The sequence below is a fragment of the Maniola hyperantus genome, chromosome 24, assembly GCF_902806685.2.
Source record: "Maniola hyperantus chromosome 24, iAphHyp1.2, whole genome shotgun sequence".
NCBI lineage: Eukaryota > Metazoa > Arthropoda > Insecta > Lepidoptera > Nymphalidae > Maniola > Maniola hyperantus.
The window spans coordinates 1,821,308-1,847,790 of NC_048559.1; the positions used below are offsets into that span (position 1 = coordinate 1,821,308).

General features: G+C 40.6%; 1 protein-coding gene across 2 annotated transcripts in view; it reads left to right on the top strand.

Moving 5' to 3' along the window:
- Positions 1–19,061, top strand: part of Gprk2 (G protein-coupled receptor kinase 2) — a 56,872-nt gene extending 37,811 nt beyond the window's left edge. The window contains exons 4-13 of one of the 2 annotated variants that reach the window (XM_069506888.1): positions 6,504–6,669; positions 7,670–7,875; positions 8,598–8,787; positions 9,470–9,602; positions 10,773–10,908; positions 11,437–11,577; positions 12,465–12,671; positions 13,810–13,993; positions 14,846–14,943; positions 17,035–19,061. In XM_069506888.1, the coding sequence (XP_069362989.1) occupies positions 6,504–6,669; positions 7,670–7,875; positions 8,598–8,787; positions 9,470–9,602; positions 10,773–10,908; positions 11,437–11,577; positions 12,465–12,671; positions 13,810–13,993; positions 14,846–14,943; positions 17,035–17,193 (1,620 nt within the window). In that variant the 3' untranslated portion in view covers positions 17,194–19,061. The remainder of the gene's footprint in view (positions 1–6,503; positions 6,670–7,669; positions 7,876–8,597; positions 8,788–9,469; positions 9,603–10,772; positions 10,909–11,436; positions 11,578–12,464; positions 12,672–13,809; positions 13,994–14,845; positions 14,944–17,034) is intronic. The other variant, XM_034981174.2, reaches the window with a different exon arrangement.
- The last annotated feature ends 7,422 nt before the right edge of the window (positions 19,062–26,483 follow it).

Consider the following 26,483-nt stretch of genomic DNA (forward strand, 5'->3'; position numbering starts at 1 on the left):
CATAAATGCACTGCTTACCCCAGTTGTAATAGCTCATTGCATATTTTTCATTATGACCTGCCAGTAAACAGGTTCCTACCTAACTAATGCCTACCCTGGCTTCAAACACTGTGCACGCCACTGACTATCAGTGTTGGTCACTGAGTTAGCAAATCACCCCGCTAGACTTGATTCCGAGCGTGATCAATTTGGGAATCAATAATTTCTAAATTGGATAAGTTTTGTTTAGTGGAAGATTTATGTTGCGGTCATTAAACTTTACTGACGAGTGGGTCTCGGGATGAACGTGGACAAAACTTTACTGCCAGACGAGTGGGTCTCGGGATGAACGTGGACAAAACTTTACTGCCAGACGAGTGGGTCTCGGGATGAACGTGGACAAAACGAAAGTCATGTTTAATGGGTACGTTATCCCGAGATCCATCTCTGTCGAAAATGTCAGCATCGAAGTTGTTCAAGAATACAACTACCTAGGACAAGTAATACAACTTGGTAGGAACAACTTCGACAAGGAAGCTGACAGAAGAATACAGCTGAGCTGGGCAGCATTTGGTAAATTGCGTCAAGTCTTCAATTCGTCGATACCCCAAAGCCTAAAGACGAAAGTCTTTAATGAGTGTGTCCTACCTGTGATGACGTATGGCGCTGAGACGTGGACACTGACAGTTGGCCTTGTCCACAAGTTCAAAGTCGCTCAGCGGGCTATGGAGCGGGCTATGTTGGGTATCTCTCTGAGGGACAAAATCCGTAACGAGGAAATCCGTAGAAGAACCAGAGTGACCGACATAGCCCTACGAATTAGCCAGCTGAAGTGGCAGTGGGCAGGCCACGTCTGCCGCAGAACCGATGGCCGCTGGGGCAGACGTGTTCTGGAGTGGAGACCGCATATCAGCAAGCGCAGTGTGGGACGACCTCCAACCCGCTGGACTGACGACCTTAAGAAGATAGCGGGAAGTGGGTGGATGAGGAAGGCGGAGAATCGTGTGTGGTGGCGTGCTCTCGGGAAGGCCTATGTCTAGCAGTGGACGCAAATAGGCTGATTGATTGATTGATTGATTGGGCCTAGTAAGAAAGGCAAAGTAATAAGTACTACTAAGCGGCTTAAAAACACAACGCTCAATTTACCTATAGCACATCTTATTTCGAACAAACATCAGAAACTCATTGATTATATTTGGCCCGCCAAATCTTATAATTTAAGTCAATGGCTGTCCGAACTAATACTGCATAGAACCCGACTAGGAGCCCTATCCCGTCGAGATTAACGTGCTTCTATCTTCTTTCTTCTAAATTATCAGGCAAAAGGTCGTTCCATATCTACTCAACACCACACTGTAATGCGGTCCGGCCTTAAGCCTCAGCGACAACTTATCATTATCAGTTTTTGATGATAATAAATCAAAATTATCGCACCATTGAATCGGCGTTAGGGTATTTTCTGAAATTCTCACATCTATCACAATCATTCCTCTATTTGTCATATATTTACATAATTCACCCAAATCGTTCCTAATAATTCAAAAGGGATTCCTTTGATTTATTACAAGATATTTTTAGTGTAAGTTTTTCTGGAACTAACTTGTTACTGTAATTTCTGTTAATTTGTATAGTGAACCGGATTTTTAAAAGACCCGCAAAAAAACACTGACTGCTCGTTAACTCCGAAGTTAATCTCGCAAAAAGTTACACGAGACTCGAGTCGACATATGGCCCGTACAAAATGACTCCTTACGCGCCATTTTAACTCTATGGGTCAACTGTCATGTCAAAAGTCACCTTTTAAATAAGGACAAAAATCGTACTTTTGACGTAAAATGGCGCGTGAGGAGTTGAAAACTAGTACTCGAACGCGTCGCGGTTGCGATCTGAGTCCATGTGAAAAAGGACCCCAGATAGGTTCGAAACTAGTCGGGCTAACGTCGACTAAATACGTGAGTAAAGCCGGTTTATCTATTCTTCTTCCATTAAAAATTTTCCCACCGCTAAGAGTTACCTACTGGTAAAAACCTCTTATAGAGATCGTAATATCGTAATAATATGATAAATGTGAAAGTGTGGATGTTTGGACGTTCGGATCCGTTACTCAATCACGCAAAAACGGTTGAACGGATTTGGATGAAATTTGGAATGGAGATACATTATACCCTCGATTAACATATAGGCTACTTTTTATCCCGGAAAATCAAAGAGTTCCCGCGGGATTTTGAAAAATGAAAATCCACGCGGATGTAGTCGCGGGCATCAGCTAGTATTTTATAACTTTTATAGTGTTTTACCAACACTTCAAGGAAATTTCTCTTATACATATGTCTGTCCTGCACACTTCTTATCTTTTCTTTTTACTGTTACTTTTTGCTTCGAATAAATTAACAAAAAGAAGATAATGGCATCTTGAGAATATATTGCATCGTTTTGGGAGCAACAAACGCGGCGCGGGTTTCGGCAGAATTCGATAAGGGAAAGCGGGTCAAACACGATTTCCAACATTTTATTAGGCACCTACCGAGCAATCTGCGAGAAAAGGGCGAGCGGCGCTAAAATAAAGTCCTTCCGTTCATCATCATCATGACCCAACGTCATCCTAAGCCGTGGTCCGAGCCTCACAGGAGGCGCCCTTAGGAGGACGTTGCCCCCCCCGACCTCTCAAATTAATTCTTCAAGCCCTAGGGCTCACCCCCAGGCGGAGCTTCCCGGTGACGCTGTAGCGGCCAGTAAGGCCTACGCAGCATAGTCAATCCGAAACATCACATCATCATGAGCAACCCATCGCCGGCTCACTACAGAGCACGGGTCTCCTGTCAGAGTGAGCAGGGTTTGACCATAGTCTACCACGCTGGCCAATTGTGGATTGGTAGTGAAGTCTGCCAATCAAATCGCCCTTTCAAATGACATTTAAACTTAATTTATGCCATTTGAAACAAAGTAATGAATTTTAAATTTAATTATCAAAGTGCACATAACAACAAATACTGTTAGGGCCACCGCATACAGACAGAGTGGTAGCGTCTTTTTATTGACAACTTAAACTTAGCTTGTATTGTGTACTTTGGTGGTCATATAGGTGGAATTGGGTATTTGACTACATCTCAAATAAATTATTTCTCAGTGATTATTAAATAGAGGGTCTTCCAAAATACGCAAAATCCACGTCCTTTGTTAGTTTTAAGTGTAACAACCATTTTAAATTATCGATTAAACCAAAAAGTACGTCATTATGATGTGACGTCACATTCCAGTATTTCATAGAATATCGCGTACTAAGTGCACGTTTTGACGTTTGATAAATAGTTACTGATTTGACTAGTTGTCAAATACTGTATTAGTATTGTGGCGATTGCCACAGATGCAACTAGATGGCGCTGTTCATCGATAACATTTCATGACGTAGTCCCGAAAAAATGTACCGTCGCGTCGACAGTACTCGCACTTTCCGGGCGCGCCTGCATAGGATGACGTTGTGCGAGAGTCCGGCATGCGAGTGCGGCTTTGGCGACGAGGATAGGCACCATGTGCTGTGGGAGTGTCCCCTATATGAGGACTTGCGAGTGACGATGTTGGATGGGATCATACGCGGGGAAGCGGGGCCGGTCTTCTACACGGACCTCGTCTCATCGGCGGGGAACTACAACCGGCTACGGGAATTCGCGCACCATTGGCATAAGAGGCGAAGCAGCTCGGAGCGTACAGGTGCCAGGCCGGCACCACGGAGGAGCAGCAGCGGAGATCACAGCTGTGTTAGTGAAGTCTAGCCCCCAAGGGGGGAGAGTGAGCATAAGGGCCAAGGAAGAGACAAAATAATTTGTAGGGAGTCAAGAAGGCGCCCCGGGAAAATGCCAAGAGCAAGTACCGAACGGGCGCCCTCCCGCAATTCGGCCCATATAACCGAGAGGTTGGTGGGGCCATGGGAGGTGGAGGGTTGTCCCAGTACTCGCACTAACGGAGTTTTCTGCAATCTGGACTATATATAGAAGTTTCAAGACACAACCGTCGGCCCAGCTGGCGCTACCGAGCGCAACCAACCGCTCGGTGGGAGATCTCCCTTTGGTACGGTCGAGCCTGCACATCGCTCGCGTACAGTATTGAAAACATAACACGGAAGAGACTCAAAGGCCGCGTCGTTATGTCAAAGAAAAAAATCTAAGAAACAAAAGCCGCCGCGCCTCAGCTCCTTTGTGCGCAACGCCTTAGGTGATAAACATGAAACGCCTCAATGTCAAACGTGTAGGTTGACCCCTTGAATCGATGCAGGGCTGTGGGGGGAAATGGAAAGGAATAGTCTGAAAGACAGTGGACGATTTGTCCAATGCTTTATAAAGTTATAAATACTACAGTAGTATGATACTAAACTAGTATCTACATGATTAAATGATATTATAAATATAAAATCGAAGGACCAATCAACAAACCAACAAACAAACACACTTTCGCATTTATAATAAGGGTACATATTATATAAAATAAGGCTAAATATGTATATAAAATGAAAAGGTGACTGACTGACTGATCTATCAACGCACAGCTCAAACTACTGGACTGATCGGGCTGAAATTTGGCAGATAGCTATTATGACGTAGACATCCACTATGAAATGATTTTTGAAAATACAACCCCTGAGAGGATGAAATAGGGGTTCGAAATATGTGTAGTCCACGCGGACGAAGTCGTGGGCCTAAGCTAGTATTAGCTATAGTATTAGGACTGGGATAATAATAATTTAACCTCTAAACCAATAGAGCCTTAATAGCTCAACCGGTAAAGGAGTGGACTAAAAACCGCAAGGTCGACGGTTCAAATCCCGCCCGCTGCACTATTGTCGCACCTACTCCTAGCACAAGCTTAACGCTTAGTTGGAGAGGAAAGGGGAATATAAGTCATTTAACATGGCTAATGGCACCGATTCTAAGCACAACCTAATTTTAGAGTATTCGCACCCTCTTCTTACTATTGTAATATGAAAGGGACAGAAGTAGTTTGACATTTCTAAATTTAATTTTTAGATGGTAAAACCCGTGATTTTAGCACGCAGTCGCGAACCTACTGTTTAAATTTGTATTGTGCACTAAAATTTAGAGTCTTTAAATGTGAAAGTCATGTTCCGTTCCTTTTTTAGCATTAGTAAAAAGAAAAGGATGCAGATACTCTAAATTTAGAGAGAGACTAGAGAATTGGGGCTAACATTCTTTTAAAATAAAATAAAAAACAGTCCACCAGCTCTCGGCGCAGAAGGGGTACCCCGATCCAATGATGTGAGCTAATGAACCGTGCCGACTTCCATTAATCTATGTAATGATTATTTAAACACAACGCTTCTCAGAGTGGCTTTTGTTACATGATACTTATTGGGATAATAATGCCCTTGATATATCCTAATGTGAAAGTGTTACAGCAGAAAAGTGACTTATCATAGACATGGCTAGCTTATGCTTGCGACTTCGTACGCGTGGACTACACAAATTTCAAACCCCTATTTCACCCCAATAGGGGTTGAATTTTCAAAAATCCTTTCTTAGCGGATGCCTACGCCATAATAGCTCTCTGCGTGCCAAATTTCAGCCGGATCCGTCCAGTATAGTTTGAGCTGTGCGTATGATAGATCAGTCAGTCAGTCAGCCAGTCACCTTTTCGTTTTATACCTATATATTTAGATTATTGATTTAGCTTGGGTTTTAAAGATCTTGCTGGAATCACTTAAAAATACTCAAAATCCTTTCTTAGTGCGGTTCTGCGACACAGAGCATCTATAGTAGGTACGTACGTGACAGGTTGAGATGACAATAGGGGCAAGAAGCGGGAGGACGTTCTGCACGCCCCCGCACGTCTGCCGCGCTCGCCCGCACCGGGTTAGTGCGGGGCGTTACCTCCCCGATTGCTATCTCGACCTGTCGCGTACTATACGGGCACTCTGGTTATGGATCCAGACCGTTTGACCTACTTTGGCATGCCAGTCAGTCCAGCGAATTCGTGTCTAAGGATCTAAATCTGTTTTCCTGCATTAAATAACTAAGTAGTCTACGCCTACTTCCGAATGCAATGCAAGCATTCTTTGTGGCAACAAGAAGTGACAGGAGACAGGCAGATTGATAGACAATCAGACACATTTTCGCATTTACAATATTAGTATGGATATTCTTCTTTCTTGTTTATGATAACCTATGGGTTAGACATCCGCCTCCTATTCGGGGGGTCGGGGTTTCGATCCCGGGCACGCATCTCTCACTTTTCGCAGTTCTGTGCGTCAAAGGAAAACAACGCGAGGAAACCTGCATACCTGAGAGTTCTCCATAATGTTCTCAAAGGTATGTGAAGTCTACCAATCCGCCCTCGGCCAGCGTGGTGGACTATATCCAAACCATTCTCATACTGAGAGGAGACCCGTGCTCTGTAGTGAGCCGGCGATGTGTTGATCATCATGATGATGATAATTTTCTTTCCTCTGTGACTAAGGATGAAGCTTGGGATTTTGAAGTAGTGCGAATGTACTAGACTCTGCATAATAAACGTAGTTCTTGGATGGATTCCAGGTGGAACGGTACGAGGTCGAGGTGGAGGAGACGCGCACCGCGCTCGCGACCGAGGTGTTCGGGCAATACCTGAAGACAGAGGACTCGGAGGCGGTCACTGATTTCGTCTCCTCCGATGTGGTGGACGACGCTAGCAAGCTGCTCGAAGGTAGGTCACTCTATAGCGGAGAAGGACGAACTGGGATGAGCCAGCACTGCGCTCGGGCTGCTCGAAGGTAGGTCATAGCAGAGAGGGATGAAGTGAACGAGACTCCGAATTATAATTTGTAGGAAACAGATCGCAGATCTGCAGTGTTTACTGAAATGTTTTAAATGGTTTAACATAGTTGTGCATGATAGAAAAATCTATGTATTTATTAGTAAACCATTTAATTAAAATAAGAGTAGGTATTCCAAACCTTAGCCATGCGTATGAGGAATGATGACGGAAAACGCTTCGTGGGTGAAGATGGAATGTCGACGACATAAGGATGGTAACTTTTGCGGTTCGGTGGTAAAAGAGGGGGGGGGGGGGGGGGGAAAAACTCCTGAGAGCCCATATATCCTAAAATGGTTTGCGAGGGAGGTGTTCCGACAGTACCTGAAGGCTGGTCACGGAACACGGAATTCGTCACCAATGTCCTCAAACGTGGTGGCCGCGCTGGCAAGCTGCTCGAAGGTAGGATGCTCTTGCAAAAAGCGATGAAGTGAGTGAAGAAAGAGGAGGCGAAAATCATCTCGCCCAAGAAGCTGCTTTTCCTGGCGGCAATCAGTATTGGACAAGAACTGTGAAATGGTGGCGATCACAATAGATCGGCAATGTTCAACGTGATACCGGCGCGGGCCTGGACAGCCCTGCACAGCCGCCAACAACAGAAGAAAATTACCTGTCCAATATCTCTATTCCAGAAAATCACACTTTCACTCACTTCTTCCTGCGTCGCTCCCTCAATTTTGAGGATCGTGGCTCCCCTTTGATATAATCTTTGCTACGATGTTTTTCCATTTTCCTCCGCCTCTTTTATTTGGTCTGACCAACGTCTCGGGCTACGTCCGCGTGGTCTCTTTCCTTCGATCTTCCCAGTGATCATGAGTTGAGAGTCTTTTCTTGCGATGTGACCGAAGTAACTCTTCACTCACTCACTTACTCTTATCGTATTTGATTCCAGCCGGCTCCAAGGACATATTCAGCGAGTGCATACGATGCGTGAAGAGCTTTCTGGCGGGGATTCCGTTCGCGGAGTTCGAGCGGTCGATGTATTTCCACCGGTACCTGCAGTGGAAATGGCTGGAGGCGCAGCCGGTGACGCAGCACACCTTCCGCATGTATCGAGTGCTGGGCAAGGGCGGGTTTGGAGAAGTTTGCGCGTGTCAGGTAAGTGCTCCTTCCAAAGGTAAGAAATTTTAGTGACCTAGTCTAATCAAGGTCCGCGCTTTAAGGCTGGGCCCGGCAGACATTGACCAATGGAGATGCAGATTTGAAGCTAAATCCCCAGCTAAGCTCTAAGTCTAAGGCATACTTAGAGCTTAGCATACAGACTTGCTATCAATCCAATCTAATCCGTCAGTCTGTTTGCGTCCACTGCTGGACATAGGCCTTTCCGAGAGAGCCTTCCTCATCCATCCGCTCCGCACCACCTTCTTCAGGTCATCGGTCCAGCGGGCTAAAGGCCGTCCCACTGCACTTACCGATATACGGTCTCCACTCGAGAACACGTCCGCCCCATCGGCCGTCGGTTCCGCGACAGACATGACCTGCCCATTGCCACTTTAGCTTTGAGCTATGTCGGTCGCTTTTGTTCTTCTGCGAATTTCTTTGACTTGCTATACTGTCCTCCAATTTAGAACTTCAATGTGGCTAATTCCGTTGTACACAATCTCTAAACTAATCTAAAATGGCACGTCTAAATCTATTGCTATCATTTTCATTATGTTGCTTGCGGAAAAGGATAGCACTAGATTTAGACCTGTTAATTTAGTTTAGTTTAGAGATTGTGTACAAGAGAAGAGAATCGGCCCCAGTGTTCTCTAATTTTCCATTTAAGACACAAACTTGGCATTAAAGGGTTGCTTAAGAATTTTTTATAATGTTCCCAGGTTCGCGCAACGGGCAAAATGTACGCGTGCAAGAAGTTAGAGAAGAAGAGGATAAAGAAGCGCAAAGGTGAAGCGATGGTGCTGATCGAGAAGCAGATCCTGCAGCGGATCAACTCGCGCTTCGTCGTCAACCTGGCCTACGCCTACGAGACCAAGGACGCCTTGTGTCTCGTGCTCACTATTATGAATGGTGTGTACCCAGTGGCGTGCAGCTCATAGAGGCATAAACGCACTGCTTACCCTCATTGTATTAAATCAATGCTTATTTTTCATTTTAACCTGCCGTAAAATAAATTCATACCTAAATGCATACCCTGGCTTGAACTCCTGTGCACGCCACTGTGTGTACCTCCTCCACTCCACACAACAGCGCTATACGCGACGCTCACCGCACAGCCCACGCGCTAACCCGGTGCGGGCAAACGTAGATGACGTGCGGGTGTGCGAGGCGTCCCCCCGCCTTATGCCTCGATTGCCATCTCGATACTATATTTTTAGGTACAGAAGTGAAATTCAATTTAAAAAAATCACAATTTATTAAAACAGAACCAAATACTTTTACAAGTCCAAAATATTTAATGATTGGAACAAAATTAGCACAAACAATTATAAAAAGAAAAATATCGAACCAACTCGGAGTCACAAACCACGTCTATGCACAATGAATTTCTGCGTCAGAATGAGACCATACTTGGACGCGCTTCGCTTTTTATAGGCGACTACCGCCTATAATCCAAGAATATAATTAGTCCCTTAGATACTATTTTTCGAGGCTCCACACTCAAGAGAAGTTTATTTTATAGGGGATAAAAGTTAGTATGAAGGTAAAAAAAAGTACAGTATAGTAATTATTTTGTCATTGGTGTTTCCAGGTGGTGATCTCAAGTTTCACATCTACAACATGTGCGGCGCGGACACGGGCCTGGGTCTAGAACGTTCGCGGTTCTACGCGGCACAGGTCGCCTGCGGGCTGGAACATCTGCACAAAATGGGCATCGTTTATAGGTGTGTAGGCACTTCCCTTTAGGCAAAGTTCCGAAGATACTGGCAGCGGTCCCCCTTTGAAAAGCTAGGTTAATTCTTTGTCCGAGGTAGCTGCCAGCTCTATGCTCTCCTGTGATGTCGACTAACCTTTTTATGTCACCTTTTAGCTATACCTCTTTATGTCATGTCAGTAATAATAATAACGGGGAACTGATTAGCATCATTTAAGTTCCCCTAAATCTGGCACGCTGGCCACAGAAACAGCCTCCTCGGGGACTACTCCTCCACTACCTAGCCGGCCGACAAACCCATCATCCCCACCAGAGGGCTTGGCTCCGACAGGGTCCACTAGGGCCCAATTTTCGGCGCCCGCCGCTGGTGGTGTACGCCGCATGAGATGGACGTCTCTCATGAACGAGAATGTCATGCGTGCGTACTACAGGGCGACAGGAGGGGAAACCGGACGGACTGGCTACCGAGCGGCAATGTACCGCGAGTTCCTGCTGCTCGAGCCGAACTTAACTGTCACGGAACAAAACCTGGCAGACCGGGCTCGGTATGCGAATGGGTTGATCCCAGTCAGCCTCACTCAACATCTGAGGCGACTGGGTTTCCGTGGCAGTTCGCTCGCAGCCAGGATGCAAAAAGCGGTCTTGCTGGACTCGGCTAGGATAGTCCGCCGATTTCTTCACCTGTCGCCCTGACCCCCGGCCGTTTGGTCTCCCCTGCCGGGGTGTAATCCTCCGCCCGGTACAAATATGTATGTATGTAATGTTTATGTAGGTTTATTTATTTTTATGTATGTAAGTATATTATAACTCTTTTGGCTTTTATATGTATCTATTTTGTACGCGGGCGTGAGAGTAGATGTATATCCATAATAATAATAAATCTTTATTTTCAGATAAAAATCCAGAGTAATACAATATAATAAAATAACGTTTAGATAAAATTAAATTAAAATAAAATAAATAGCCAAAAGTAATTTTTTGCAAATTAATTAGGTATATAAAGTAAAATAAAATAATATTATTTCAGTCAAAATTGCACACTAAAGGTGTGCTGAGCTATTTTCTATTCGCATTTCGATGTGTCAAGATCCAATGTGCTACCATTGGACTACGTAGGTCCAGGCCCACCACTCGGAGGATGCTGTTATCAGAGCTATGAAGTGTTACTGTATGTTTCCAGGGATTGCAAGCCAGAAAACATCCTTCTAGACGACGCGGGTCATGTCCGGATATCGGATCTGGGGCTCGCCGTGGACGTGCCGGAAGGGGGAAGTGTACGCGGGAGAGTTGGCACTGTCGGCTATATGGCGCCTGAGGTTATTTTTTTTAATTTATAGACTAGCGTTAGGCTGCTATCAGACCTGCGCGGTGATTCGCTAACTCAGTGTCTAACGATGACTGATAGCCACAGACCACATTTGACATTCGTTGGCTGTACATTAATGCTTCACTGAGTGACATTAAAATAATTTTTCGTAGAAAATCTTCAATGGATTTAAAACATGTCAAATGAGAAAGGTGGCTATCATTCAGTGTTAGACACTGAGTTAGCGATTTACCCTGCTGGTGGCGAGTGCAAAGTACAAACTTTACCTCTTTATAATATTAGTATAGACTATGGATGTGATTTTTTTTTTTAAAGAATATTAGCCAGGTTAAATGACTAATATTCGCCTTTCCTCTCCAACTAAGCGTCGGGCTCGTGCTAGGGGTAGGTACGACAATAGTGCAACGGGCGGGGTTTGAACCGTCGACCTTTCGGTTTTCAGTCCACTCCTATACCGATTGAGTTATTGAGGCTCTGATTTTTTTTTTGAGATTGTTAAATTTATTAATGTATGCAGGTCATAGACAACGAGCGATACACCTACAGTCCAGATTGGTTCTCGTTCGGCTGCCTCGTGTATGAGATGATCGAGGGGCGAGCGCCCTTCCGAGCGAGGAAAGAGAAGGTCAAGCGGGAAGAGGTGGATCGCAGGGTCAAGGTAAGATATGGCCTCCTTCTGTGAAACTGTCATATCACTGAAGGAGGCCGCTGAGCGGGAAAGAGAGCTGGATGCTGATGCCCACCCGCTCCGCAGACTGGCAAGAAGGAGACATCATGCTCACCTCCCGCTCTAGGTATTGGGTGTAAACCTGCGCCGGTTCAACGTCAGGACGCCTCAGTCGCATCCGATATCCGGGATCCTGAGACGCCTTATACTTGACGCGGACGGCACCACTGGGGTTTTCAAACTAAAACTAAAAACCCCAGCGGTGCCGTTAAAAATTGCGGTTAAAAATTGCCAGTGAGTCCCACATACCCGCCCTTGTGCGGGATGTCTAATAACATTTTTACCTTACCAGCGGTAAAAAAGGGTCAAGGTAAAAGTCCGGTCCGATGTACCAAACTTCTAGTTAGGTCTGAATGAACACTAGATAAGAGCATGAAAGCTACTAGAAAGTTAGCGTAAGTCGTAAGTTTAGTTTAGAGGGTATACAGTGTATTTTAATTTTTATTTGTACGTACGACACAGTTTGTCGCATTCTGTTACAACTTTTGTTTGTTTTGTTTGGACAGTCGGTATCTCCTAAGCTTACTTGCAGTAAGAAAAACATGATAAACAAATTAACTGTATTATCAATTTTTATGGGAAACACACGCTGGACCAAAAATTAAGTTTTGTCTATGTTGTTTGTCATAAAAAATAGTAAAGTTCTTTTAAGGCTGTTCTTCTGTATCTCCTTTGGTTTAAGATTAAGATTTGAATTTTTAAGATGAGGTTACGATTTGAGTTTTATAGCGAATCAAAAAGCCCTTGATCCGGTTCGAAGGACCATAATATTAGATGTTTAGTTAGCATGCATATTATGTAATTTTTGCTTTTCACAGCACGAGCAAGAGAAATACTCGAGCAAGTTCAGCGAGTGCGCGCGAGCATTATGCTCGGCGTTACTGGCGAAGTCATCAGCGGCTAGGCTAGGGGCGGGCGGCGCGGGGCGGAGAGGGGCGGGCCATGTTAAGGCGCATCGCTTCTTCGCGCGACTCAACTGGGCGAGGCTCGAAGCCGGCATGGTCGCCGCGCCCTTTGTGCCTGACGTGAGTGACTTTTACAACATTAGGTCCCAAAAAAAAAACTAAAAAAGAAACTCAAAAAATCTATAAAAATGTTTTTCTGACTTTCTTAAACTACGTCGTAAAAAAACAAACAAAATGAAACTGAATAAAATGTTAGTGAACTAAAAAAAAATCTCCGTGGCGGCCGGAGCGGCGGCTACTAAGGCAGAAAGGGCCAAGAGGCGCAAATATGAGAATATAGAAAATAGTTTCATATTTGTGCCTTTTGGGGTGGATACCATGGGTTCGTGGGGCGAGGATGCTAGATCCTTTTTTAAGGACCTGTCATCCCGTCTCGCGGAATCCACGGGGGACCGGAGGGCTGGCAGTTACCTCGGTCAGCATATTAGTCTGGCCATTCAACGAGGTAACGCTGCCAGCGTTCCCAGCACCCTGCCTCGTTGCGGTGGTTTAGATGATATTTTCGATTTGTAATTTTTATGTTCTAGAATAAGTTTGGTATTTTTATACAATTCAACTTACATAATAAATAATTTAATTTAAAAAAAAATTGTATTTCTGAATTTCTTTGCCGAAACATTCTATAACATTGCAAAGAAAAACAATAATATTCAGCATCTAGACCTGATACTTCGTACTTAACTAATACTCAAACAAAAAGTCAAAAAAATTCGAAAATATTAACGCCATGTTTCCGAAAATTTGAAAAAAACTAAATTTGGAAAAAAACAAATGACAGAGGTTTTAAGTGCTTATTTTACCATATCAATGACTAAATTTATATAAAAAGCAACGAAATAAGTTAATCATCATCATCAACCAATAGACGTCCACTGCTGGACATAGGTCTCTTGTAGGGACTTCCACACGCCACGGTCTTGCGCCGCCTGCGACTCGTCCGATGTCGTCAGTCTACCTAGTGGGGGGTTTTCCAACGCTGCGTCTTCCGGTGCGAGGTCGCCATTCTAGCACCTTGGGACCCCAACGTCTATCGGTTGTACGAACTATGTGCCCTGCCCATTGCCACTTCAGCTTCGCAACCCGTTGAGCTATGTCGGTTACTCTAGTTCTCCTACGGATCTCCTCATTTCTGATTTGATCACGTAAAGAAACTCCAAGCATAGCAAGTTAATAGCTACCCATATTGTGTTACTTCCAGCCGCACGCAGTGTACGCGAAAGACGTACTAGACATCGAACAGTTCTCAACCGTCAAGGGCGTCAACCTGGACGCGGGAGATGACACCTTCTACGGGAAATTCAGCACCGGCTCCGTCAGCATCCCCTGGCAGCGGGAGATGATCGAGACTGGCTGCTACACTGAGCTGAACCTCTTCGTCATAGGTGAGCTTCTTCTTAAGACTAATCAGTGATCTCCATGATAGGCAAACTAGAAACAAAAATAAGCTAGCTACTCCTGCGCTCCGCCTCTGGAAGGTGGGAAAGTCATTTGTGGGAATGAGTGTAATATTTTATAATAAAATTCCACAAGCAATTTTTGACTTGCCTTTACACAAGTTTAAAAAATGTGTTAAAAGTATGCTCCTAAAAAAAGCATATTATACAGTCGCAGACTATGTAAACGATAAAAAGCTTGGATTTGACTCGCTCCAGCAATGCACGGGGCTGCAATGGCTTGTATAGTACGGTATAATAACATTGTAAATTGAAAAATTAAAAAGAGCAACCGCCGAGTTTCTTGCTGGTTCTTCTCGGTAGGAACGGCATTCCGAACCAGTGGTTAATTAAAACTACCTGACTATTCATAAGCACTTTTAAAAAGTTTACATGAATAAAAAAACATTCTATTCTATTCTACTCAATCGTTCACTTTTGGATGGTACCACTCTTGGTAACATTTTCAGTTAGAAAAAAATATTTTAAAGTATTTATATTAGTTTTGAAAGTGGTATAAATTATAAACAAATGTATGAAAACAGTATATTATGGTATAAGTGTGTAACGTTGGTGATTACCGCTGAGGCGCCATTGAGACTCCAGCCGTTAGGTAAGGGTCTTAAGATAGCCAACTTAACTCAACCAATAAAATAAAATAAAAAACTATAACTCACTTGTGAATAATAGCAGTGAAAAAGTCACAGTTTGATTATAGGTGTCATTATGTGCCTAATTGCGGTGAAATTAGAGCCACTTTATGAGCAAGTGTGTTAAAAGTAATATTTTTGTTGTCTTCAGATGAGGAAGGCAAAGAGAGTATGACAGCAGACCTGCAGCTGGTGCCCACCAGTGAGGTGCAAGAGGAGGAGACGGGCTGCTGTATGTTCGCGAGACGGGTGAGGGATTTATTTGGAGATTTATAGAGATGCATACAACTCAACTAAACCTTCCCCCTAATTGTCTAAAAGTTATTCCATTGATCGTTATAGTATTCGATGACATTCGTCGTGACAGCGTCAAAGTAAAATAATCCTTGGTAATCTATACTCATATTATGAAGAGGTAAAGTTTGGAGATTTATAGAGATGCATACAGCTCAACTAAACCTTCCCCCTAATTGTCTAAAAGTTATTCCATTGATCGTTATAGTATTCGATGACATTCGTCGTGACAGCGTCAAAGTAAAATAATCCTTGGTAATCTATACTCATATTATGAAGAGGTAAAGTTTGGAGATTTATAGAGATGCATACAGCTCAACTAAACCTTCCCCCTAATTGTCTAAAAGTTATTCCATTGATCGTTATAGTATTCGATGACATTCGTCGTGACAGCGTCAAAGTAAAATAATCCTTGGTAATCTATACTCATATTATGAAGAGGTAAAGTTTGGAGATTTATAGAGATGCATACAACTCAACTAAACCATCCCCCTAATTGTCTAAAAGTTATTCCATTGATCGTTATAGTATTCGATGACATTCGTCGTGACAGCGTCAAAGTAAAATAATCCTTGGTAATCTATACTCATATTATGAAGAGGTAAAGTTTGGAGATTTATAGAGATGCATACAACTCAACTAAACCATCCCCCTAATTGTCTAAAAGTTATTCCATTGATCGTTATAGTATTCGATGACATTCGTCGTGACAGCGTCAAAGTAAAATAATCCTTGGTAATCTATACTCATATTATGAAGAGGTAAAGTTTGGAGATTTATAGAGATGCATACAACTCAACTAAACCATCCCCCTAATTGTCTAAAAGTTATTCCATTGATCGTTATAGTATTCGATGACATTCGTCGTGACAGCGTCAAAGTAAAATAATCCTTGGTAATCTATACTCATATTATGAAGAGGTAAAGTTTGGAGATTTATAGAGATGCATACAACTCAACTAAACCATCCCCCTAATTGTCTAAAAGTTATTCCATTGATCGTTATAGTATTCGATGACATTCGTCGTGACAGCGTCAAAGTAAAATAATCCTTGGTAATCTATACTCATATTATGAAGAGGTAAAGTTTGTAAGTTAGTTTGCTTGGGGTAATCTCTGGAACTATTAAACCGGTTTTGAAAATTCTTTCACCAGTAGAAAGCTACATTGTACCCGAGTGCCATAGGCTATATTTTATTTACAAAAAAATAGAGATCCCTACGAAAATTGTAATAAGCTACCCGTGCAAAGCCGGGGCGGGTTGCTAGTATGTATTGATATAAAGTCACAAATTCAGTATAACGAATTTTAATATGGAACATTAAGGTGACGCAGGACGCTCGACCGAAATTGGCAGCGCACGTGGGTAACATGTTTGCTTTTCACTTGACATTGTATGAGAAAGTTGAGAGGCACGATGATTTTCACTGAACTCAAGCGCGCGAAAAGGGTTTAGGAAAAGTATTTTTGAGGAAAAACTGCTGAATTTATGTTTGCAAAGTAAAGTTATTTCAACTAATGAATAAATAAATTACGTCTAATGATAAATTGTTTTAGAATTTTCATATCCCTAATCTTATTTATTTACGCCCAAAGTTGTCATTAATTTAGTGATAAAATAGGAATCGTTTGAGCCTCGTAACTTTTAAATCAATATTTTTTTCAATATTGTATATATCAATAAACCTAGATAATGACGAGATAAATCGATATAATTCTTAGTTTTGTGCGTACAATATCGAATATTGTTGTAATTTCCCTCCTACGTTTGTATGAAGAAAGCACTGAACTGAGCCCCCTTAAGGAGCGTATCGTAGATACGGAAACGTATAAGAATGTGTATACGAAATTGAGCTCTTATGCAATGCTTGTATGGTTTATTTTATTTTGACGCTAATGTCATCGAATACGATAACGATCAGATGAATAACTTTAGATAATCGCAGGGTAGGTTAGCCGTAAACATGAAGTATATGAGTACAGAACCCTCGGTGCGCGAGTCTGACTCGCACTTGGCCGGTTTTTTTATTGTTGTCGTTTCCGCAGGTGCTCTGCCCCCAGAAGAAAATCCCCGCGCGGCTCCGGCCAGTACATGTGCCGGACCACTTACTCCGGCCGTCTTCCCCCGCGCCGCCCTCGCCCGCCGCGCCGCCCTCGCTCCCCGCCCCGCCCTGCGCGCCGCCCGCCGCCGCGCCCGCCAGCTGACCAAGCTCGCCCGCCGACAACGCGCACAGCACGGTATCCTCGGCTGTATCCACGACGGCGACAACGCGCACACTACTAACCACGATGGGTAACGTGGAATGTTGAAAACGTTGGTATGATGCACACATTTGAGAACACACTCGCCATATTGTATTGTAGAAAACGGGTACATATTACGCGTAAAATTTAACTCCGCACGCGCCATTTTAACTTTTTCTGAAATTTCGCGTCATAAGTACATTTTAGGCCTTATTTTAAGTGCCAACTGTCATGTCAAAAGTACGAATTTAGTCCTTAATTTAAGCGTACACCTTACATTTGACATGACAGTTGATCCATAGAGTTAAAATGGCGAGTAAGGAGTCATTTTGTACGTACTTTACCGCGATTAATTTGGTGCTTTTTATCTGCCGATATTTCGATTCATTTGTATGAGTCGTAGTCACGACGGTACTAAAAAAAAACACAATTAATCATAGTATGTACCTGTTTTCTACACTAAAATTTAATGCCATATTTGCTCTTATTGTCAACTGTCATGTCGTAAGTAAAGTGTACCCTTAAATTGGACTAAATTCGTACTTTTCACATGACAGTTAACACTTAGAGAGATGGATAGGGATATAGATATGGCGAGTGCACTATAGGGTGGTTTTGTGAGATTTGGATCATTTTTTTGACATAATTCTACTATTATAGTCTGCTAAAATGTTTAAATGTTAAAAATTTCGCGCTCGCTCCGCTCGTACATTTTTTTCCAATTCATTTGTATAAAACATTCCTCCCCCTCGTTTTCGCCATTTACCCACTATACATTTATTTTCCCCAAAATAAAGAAAAAATTGATAATTAATATTATAGTCGTCGAGTTATTTGTCTGTTTCGCTCGCACTTACCTACGACCTGCAAGTGCGAGCGAAACAGACATAACTTGACGAATCAGTTTAAAATGCGTCGACTATATACATATTACATACACAAGTAAGTTTGCTTGTCACAACTTAACGGGATTCATAGATGTCTGTTTTTCCCAAACCGGATTCATCCGGTTAAAACAAACGGAAAGTAGAAAGACTTCTCATTTTCATATCGCCATGTTTTAAACGTTAATTCATAGAATTGATTTCAAAATATGACCAGAATCTCCCAAAACATACCTCCTCATCTGTATTTATTTCCACTTACCCGCGCAAGTGTCAAAGAGGAAGCAATTTAATCAATTGACTTATTAATAGCTATTGAGCGCTAATGTGCACCTTTCTTTACATTATCATAATGAATTTTGTATGTTTTATTATGTACGGTGGATAGGACTTTCTAGTCTAGGAGCTCACGGTAACATTTCTACAAGTGCTTGATAAATGGTTGAAGTTTGGTTTAACTATTCACTGATCCAGCACTTAAACAGCGTTTAAACACAAAAGCACCGAATTGAAAAGTCAATAATAATAAAAAATATTCATAACGAACATATTGTTTTTTTATCAAAATATCATACCAATTCATAAGTGTAGATTTTACAAGATCTGAATTCTTTAATGTCTGTCTATCAATTAGTAATTAGTCTAACACCGGAATGTTGATTTTACCTAGAAAAAATTTGATGAAAAGAGAGTTCAAACTTTTTTTACAGCAGTATTAAATTTTTATCAGTGCATTTATTATTTCTACTCGACAATTGCATTTATATAAATCAGTAGTAGATTAATTACTAATCTTATATAGATTCAAATGAGCTTGTTAAAGTGCATAGTATATTTTGAATATAAGTGTTCTGTGCGACGTAATATTCATTGCTTCGGGCCGTAACCAGCCGCCCAATTGTGTAAGAATAACCATTTCATGGCTATCGCAATCGTCAAGAAATTCTGCCCTTTGATTGGCTGTGAAAAAATGTAAACAGCCAATCAACCAATCAAAGGGCAGAATTTCTTGACGATTGCGATAGCCATGAAATGGTTATTTTTACACAATTGGGGGGAGTATATTAATCAATAATGGTAATTGTTTGTTTAATAATGCGGTGGGGCTCCTAAAGTTTTCCGCATTCAATTTTCAAGTGTTATATTTTCAAACTATCCAGTGAATCAAGCACCTACAGAAATGTTACTGTGGACTCCTGAACTATTATGTTATAGAAATAAATTTTGGCTTGCTTAGTACCTGTAGGGTTAGTACGACTTTGAACCACGCGCTAACTTTTATAGAACACGAACCACTATATCAGAATAAAATGGACGTAAATGGATCGTTTTAAAGTCGATTTTTCAGTACTTTCGATTTTTGTTTTACAATATTTCCGCTTGGACTTTAAAACAATTGAATTTAGGTCCATTTTGATTTGACCTTATAGTGTTTCAATACTCGACAACGTGCAAACTCGTACTAACCCTACCGATAAATTAGTATTTATTTTTTTACTCCGAATTGTTGTATATTATGAGGGTAGACAACAAATTAACTGTATACGTAGGAAATACAATGCATTTTAACGGTACCTGCCGGAGGGCGGCCTGTGTATGTCTTTAGTGTGACTAAATTAGATACATGTAACGACTAGCACGCATTGCGAATTACCATAAGTAAAAACCGAAAAAAAATATATGTAAAATACAATTACACATTTTTAATATTTTTTATTTTGAAATATTTTGCACACAAATAGATATATAATTTCCATTATATTATATAATATCTGTCCCGGCTTTACTCACGTGTTTAGTCGGGCTAACGTCGACTAAACACGTGAGTAAAGCCGGGACAGATATAATATATAACACAGATTGTTGTTTGTAAAGAGTAAAATTGTGTATTATCGGAAAAATAACAGATGTGCAATAACCTTTACTTCACTGTTAATTGTTTGAAAATGAAATGTAATAAAAATGTGTTCAGCCTTTTATGTATTTTTAAAGTTGACTTTTTAGTATATTTTTTTGAATCTACCAAATCAAGAGTTAATACTTGTTGTGATTTACATTAAAATCGTTTTTTTTTTCGTAAACGTGTTCTAAGTCCCGCAAATTGCTAATGCGTGTGGCCGCCATTTTAGTGACGTCAGCACTAGACTGAAGTTTCGAGTTGATGGTATATTTTTACTTAAATATACGTCAAATGACGTCAAAATGCGGGGCTTATAATGAGAAATTGTTAACAGATATCTAATTTAGTTGCTAGATATTAAAATAGTGGCTCTGAAAAGAGCGTTTCAAAAACAAATCATGAACAAATTTAGCTTAAGAACAACCTTTTATATACGTATTATAAATATCTTGCAATTTGAAATCCTTTCAATGAAAAATAGACTTTATCGATTTGGTCTTAAAGTCTACATTTCATTGATTCTTTTGTATTTTTTGTTCTTTCGACTGATGTTTTTCTTAATATTATTTATCTCAAGTATTGAATAACAAAAATATCATGTTTTGTATTGCAATTAATTATAATTAATTGTTCAAATCACTACTCCCCGACGACGGTAGCGTTTTTGACGTTTGATTTTTTATTTTATCTTTTATGCGGTATTTAAAATATATAATGATCATGGGTTAATGTGCGCCAAGCATTGCCATTTTTTAAATTAAAAAATACTAATTATTGAGTTTTGGACTAAAAATACTTTTTTATGTCTATGTCGGCTTTAGCGAGTTTTGGTGAATAATATTAGACAAAATATTTTTTTAAACTTTATGTTAAACACGCGTCGGAACTAACAAAGGAAAATCGTTTCTGCCATGTTGCGACGTCATAGCTAGAAATATATTTTTATTTAATATATTTTCAATGAATTTTGTAATAAAGAAAAATATAATATTAAATCTAAATATATTAATTATGTAGTTAGGACAGGATTTCTTTTTCTCAGTTTAAAGGTCGTGACCACGACCCGTGTAATTGGGTTGAAATATCGACAAATAAAAACATCAAATTAATTGTGGCATGTAACCGTTATCCACATTAAAATATATCGAAATAAACCACGAAACAAGCTTAAAATCATTACTAAATTTTCAGATCTAAAAGTTATCCTTTTCCATATATACATATGCCCTTTTCCACAGCAAAGATTGTGAAAACGATAGCCAATTTTTAGACTCGTCCAATAAAAGTTTAGAAATTGTGTTAAAAACTTAAAAAGCACCAACTTTTTAGTTACGCTAGCTATCCGTCGGGGGGCTACCATTTAATTTGGTACAGTACTACCACTTTTATAAGTTACGCCGATGTACCTGCGCAGAAATCTTATTTTTAAATGGCCCGAAAATATCTCTGCGAGTGTCCGTCCGCTATTGGTTGTTGCCTACGCCGCCTACGCGCTATGTTTTGTACGCGCGAATTATGAGCGAGATAGCACGAGTCTGTTGTTCTTGTGTGTAAAATCTTAACGTCAAGCAATAAGTAAGGTATCTATGTATTTCATTGGGGTACCTTCGGTTTTAGTCGGCGTTAGGTTGCGCTTTTCTAAGTTTCGTGGATGCGACTTATAAAAATGGTAGGTACTGGGGCCGATTCTCTTGAACACAATCCCTAAATTAAACTAAATTAACAGGTCTAGTGCTATCCTTTTCCGCAAGCAACATTATGAAAGGTATAGCAATAGATTTAGACGTGCCATTTTAGTTTAGTTTAGAGATTGTGTACAACGGAATTAGCCACATTGTACGTGTCTTGCGTTGATATTATTACTATTATTTATTATAAATTAAAAAAAAACTGTACATTTTTAAGAGCTGAATATTTGATAATAGCTTATTCGTGTTTTTAAATATACGTATTTGTATGAGAGAGAGATAATATATGGTTATACGTATGAGAGATAGAGATGGCAGAGTACACGGACGTATGTGTGATAATGTGCATTTTTAATATTTGATATAATGACAGTTCTATTTTGAAGAAAATCTGTTTGGCGGAGCGGAGCGGATATTATGTATTCAGCATACCAATCAAATTATTAATATATGACGTAAATAGTATGACGCTGTCTCATGTATCAAAATGTGATTGGTTTGCTGAACACATCCTCATCCGCTCCGCCCCGCTTTAGTGGACAGGCATCCTTATGGGTATATAGTTCGATTCAATCTTTTTGGCGACTGAGAAGTGAGCAAGAGCGGATCCGTCCGTACAGTACGAAGATATTTTCAGATTTCGCTGAAAATATATCTGTGATACAAAATATTATGTCTTGCGATGCGACTTGTTACTAACTTCTGAGCTGCCATAAGTTTGAGTCTTAAGGCTGTTTTACACCGGGGCAACTAAATTAAACAATTTGGCATGCTATAAATAAAAACATTGATCTTTCGGCCTTAACCAGCATGCGACGCGTGCAGTCTGCACACGATTCTTGCTACATTTTAAATGCGGCATGCGGCAGCAAAAGAGTGGTGATAGCCTAGTGGTTAGACGTCGGCCTCCTTACCTGGGGTTCGATTCCGGGCACGCACCACTAATTTTTGTCTTAACTTTGCTTTAATGGTAAAGGAAAACATCGCGAGGAAACCTGCATGCCTGAAAAGGCATGTAGGTTCTCGAAGGTGTGTGAAGTTTGCCGATCCACACTTAGCCATCGTGATGTTTACTTTTCACATTTTGAGAGGAATTTTTCTCAGTAGTGAACCGGCGATGGGTTTAATTATGATGATGATGCAGCCCTGTGGCACGCCGCAATGTCGCAAAGTGTTGCTCTGGCGTAAATGTAGCTTTACTGTCTATGTTATAATTATCTAGTGCTAGGAGTACTTGATAACAGATGCTTTTGTAGTGTAGGCAAAAATATGAGAGGAACATGCGTCTCAAAAAAATGTATTGGAACAATTTATTTTAATTTGTTGGTTGGTTTCGAATTTATTTGTTTATATTTTTTTAAATTAACATCACTTGGGTAGTTAAATACTAGTCTATTAATTAAAAAAATGTTATCATGGTGTTCTCGGATAAGTCCATGATCGTTTTGCAACTTAAGTAAAAAAATCGGTCAAGTGCGTGTCGGACTCGCATACGAAGGGTTCCGTATCGTACAAGATAATAACACTTTAATTTTTTATTTATTTAAATGGCAGCCATTTTGAAATTTTTATTATTTGATGTTATAGCGGCAATAGAAATACAGTACGCGGCAGAAAGTTATGTACATCGACCTTTAGAAGGAGATAGCAGATTTGTAGAGCGTTGCCTCTGTCGTTGAGACCATTCTGTGGAACATTCTGTGGAAATTTCTAATTTCTACCAATTACGGTTAGTGAGATACAGCTGACAGACGGACAGCGGAGGCTTAGTAATACGGTCCCGTTGGCACCTTTCGGGTATGGAACCCTGAAAATATAATATTCTGCGAACTTGAAGGAATGTTTGAACGTTTGTCTAGTATCAGAAACAACGAAAAAATCTATGACCCTACGGTGCGACAAGGCTATCTTGGGGCGTGGCGAAAATCGGAACTAACGTTACCGTCAAGTGTCCCCTTTGTTCTTGTTTGAATAATTTAAGCCTTTGTTCTAAAACAGCGCCCCCCTGTCAATGTCATTCAAGTGCCAAAAGAGCCTTGTCGCACTGTAACTTTGTGATTTGGTACCACATACCTACCTCATTTCTCATGTTATATGATCCATGGCATGGATGTAGGAAATAATAATTCTACTCTACTAGTACTTCGTCTTGAAAGAAAGAAAAAGAAAACGTTGTTTGGTTATCCCGGCGTCTCTGATGCATTTAAAGGCAAATGCCTCAAGCAGAAGAAAGCGCCGGAATAAACTACGTCATGTGTGGCACAACCCGAACAAAAGGTCCCAACTCAGCGTGATGCTGTAGACGTATGCCCTGCGAAAGCATACAGCGCTATATTGTACTGTTAGACAACGGGTACAGACCACGTTTAATTTGATGATTTTATAACAAGAAAGAGGGTAGTTTGCTACAGCCCTTGACAGCTCGAACTTCATCTCTCGTAGCACCGCAGTTCCGTTGCTTCATACAGTATGCAGTCTGGTCGTGAGACCCGTGCAATTGGGTTGAAATATCGACTAATAAAAACATCAAATTAATCGTGGTATCTACCCGTTATTTACATTAAAATATGTCGTTAAACCACGAAATAAACTTAAAATCATTAGGATGCAGCGCTAATTTTCTATGGATTTATCTAACACGTTGACCTAAAAAAGCAGGAGTCCTTTGAAACTCTCCAGAAGTTGCAAAATGATTTATATCTCATTAATAAATTTAATAAATGAATAATGTAAAAAAAATGCACAAATTCGGAGATATTTTTGACTATTACGCCATAATGTACATTGCCAGTAAGAAAATACTTCCAATATTGTATTAGGGTGTAAGTATTAAATGCATTTTGATGTGTATGTACTTTTATATTGTACTATTTTACCTCTGACACGATAACACGGGGGTTGTGTGTTTGACGCGTTCGTTTATTTGTGGAATCCTCATAAACGGATGGATCGATTTTAATGCAATCTTCCTTGTTCGAAAGCTCCGTTCTATTGCTCAAGGCACATTGTGGTAGAGGCGGAGTGACGCGTCATTTCTATAAATTCCGATCCACATCTGCGTACGCGCATTATAATTTATAAGGACATAATGGGGCAGATTCTCTTGTACACAATCTCTATACTAAACTAAATTAACAGGTCTAAATCTAGTGCTATCCTTTTCCGTGAGCAAGATTTTGAAAGAGATAGCAATAGATTTAGACGTGTCATTTTAGTTTAGTTAAGAGATTGCGTACAACGGAATCAGCCACATTGTGGACGTGTGTTCACGAGGGGATTGCGAGCGGTTCCTGACTCTTTGGAAGTGAGTGCAAACATGATATACGCGTCCTATCGCTTCGTCTCTCCCGCAATATGCCTTGAGCATAACACGTGTGAGTCTGTGTATGTGTGACTACAATTATTATTTTGACGTAAAAATATACATTGTTTTACACAAAAAAAAACAAAATCGGTTCATCTTGGGATGCCATTTTTTGGGGGTTCTTTAAACTTTTTAATTTAATGTTTCGAATAAAAAATGTTAACGTCACAGTTTAGCTATCATACAGTAGGGTAACCTTGAATCTAGGCTAGTGCCGCTGCGAATTAAATATACCCATCTGTTATCCATCTGCTTCGCTATAGAATGTATGTGGAAATCAGATTACCTTTCCATTAAGGCCGGACCGCATTACAGCGGCGCTGCGCGGTGTGTCTTCACGTCAAAATATTTTCTTGTAGGCAATTATTATAACTTGTGTTCTGACGTAATATTGGCACCATCGCAAATCACACATTAATAAACCCTAAGTTCTAAGAAATAAAGCAAACAAAGCAATGGTGCCAACATGACAGCAGGGGACAAGTTATAGTGAACGGTCTGTATGCCGCGACGTGCAGCGCTGTTCTAGTGCGACATGCACCATACGAAATAATTTATACAATATTTTGAAGCTTTATTACGCTATGTGTAGCGCTGCACACCGCATAGCTTCATTTTGATAGTATTCCTTACATGTGGTATAAAATGGTTCAAACAATAAAGCATAACTACCAATGAACAATGCCGCAATCCTATTGATTGTTGACATATATTTTCTTCGCTATGTATGTTCGCTCACTCCTGTCGAGGAAAGAGCTCGCTAACTCAGTGTCTAACACTGAATGATAACCACCGAGCTCCTTTGACATTGGTTGGGTCTACTTTGCTGCTTCATTGAGGGACTTAAATTATTTTTTCATAGGATTATGGATTAAAATTTTAATTCTATAATTCCACGCTTGGTACGTACTTATAACAATCAGTTCGCTGAGTTTGACTTATTTTACCTATCAAACAATAAATTTAAAAAGGAATTAAGAAACTATCATCGTAAAACAAAAAAAAAAAAAGTAACTAACATCTAAATATGCATGCAATCATACACTCCCATTTACACACACACACACATGCACACACGCTCACACATACTCATAAGCACACACTCACACACGCATACACACACACATACAATCATACACACACTGTTGTAATTTTATTTTATTATTGTATATACCTACATTTATTCTAACTCTATTCTGTTAAAATAGTTTAATTATAATTTAAAGTAATCTCTTTTGGCCTTCTGTTATACCTAGATTTAAATTTAAATAATAATTATGTATTTACGCTGTTGATTACTTTCAAATAAACAAAAAAAAAAAAAAAAAAATGTCAAATGAGCTTGGTGGCTATCATTCAGTGTTAGACACTGAGTTAGCGAATCAGTAGACTGTATGCAAATGTGTATCGATAGA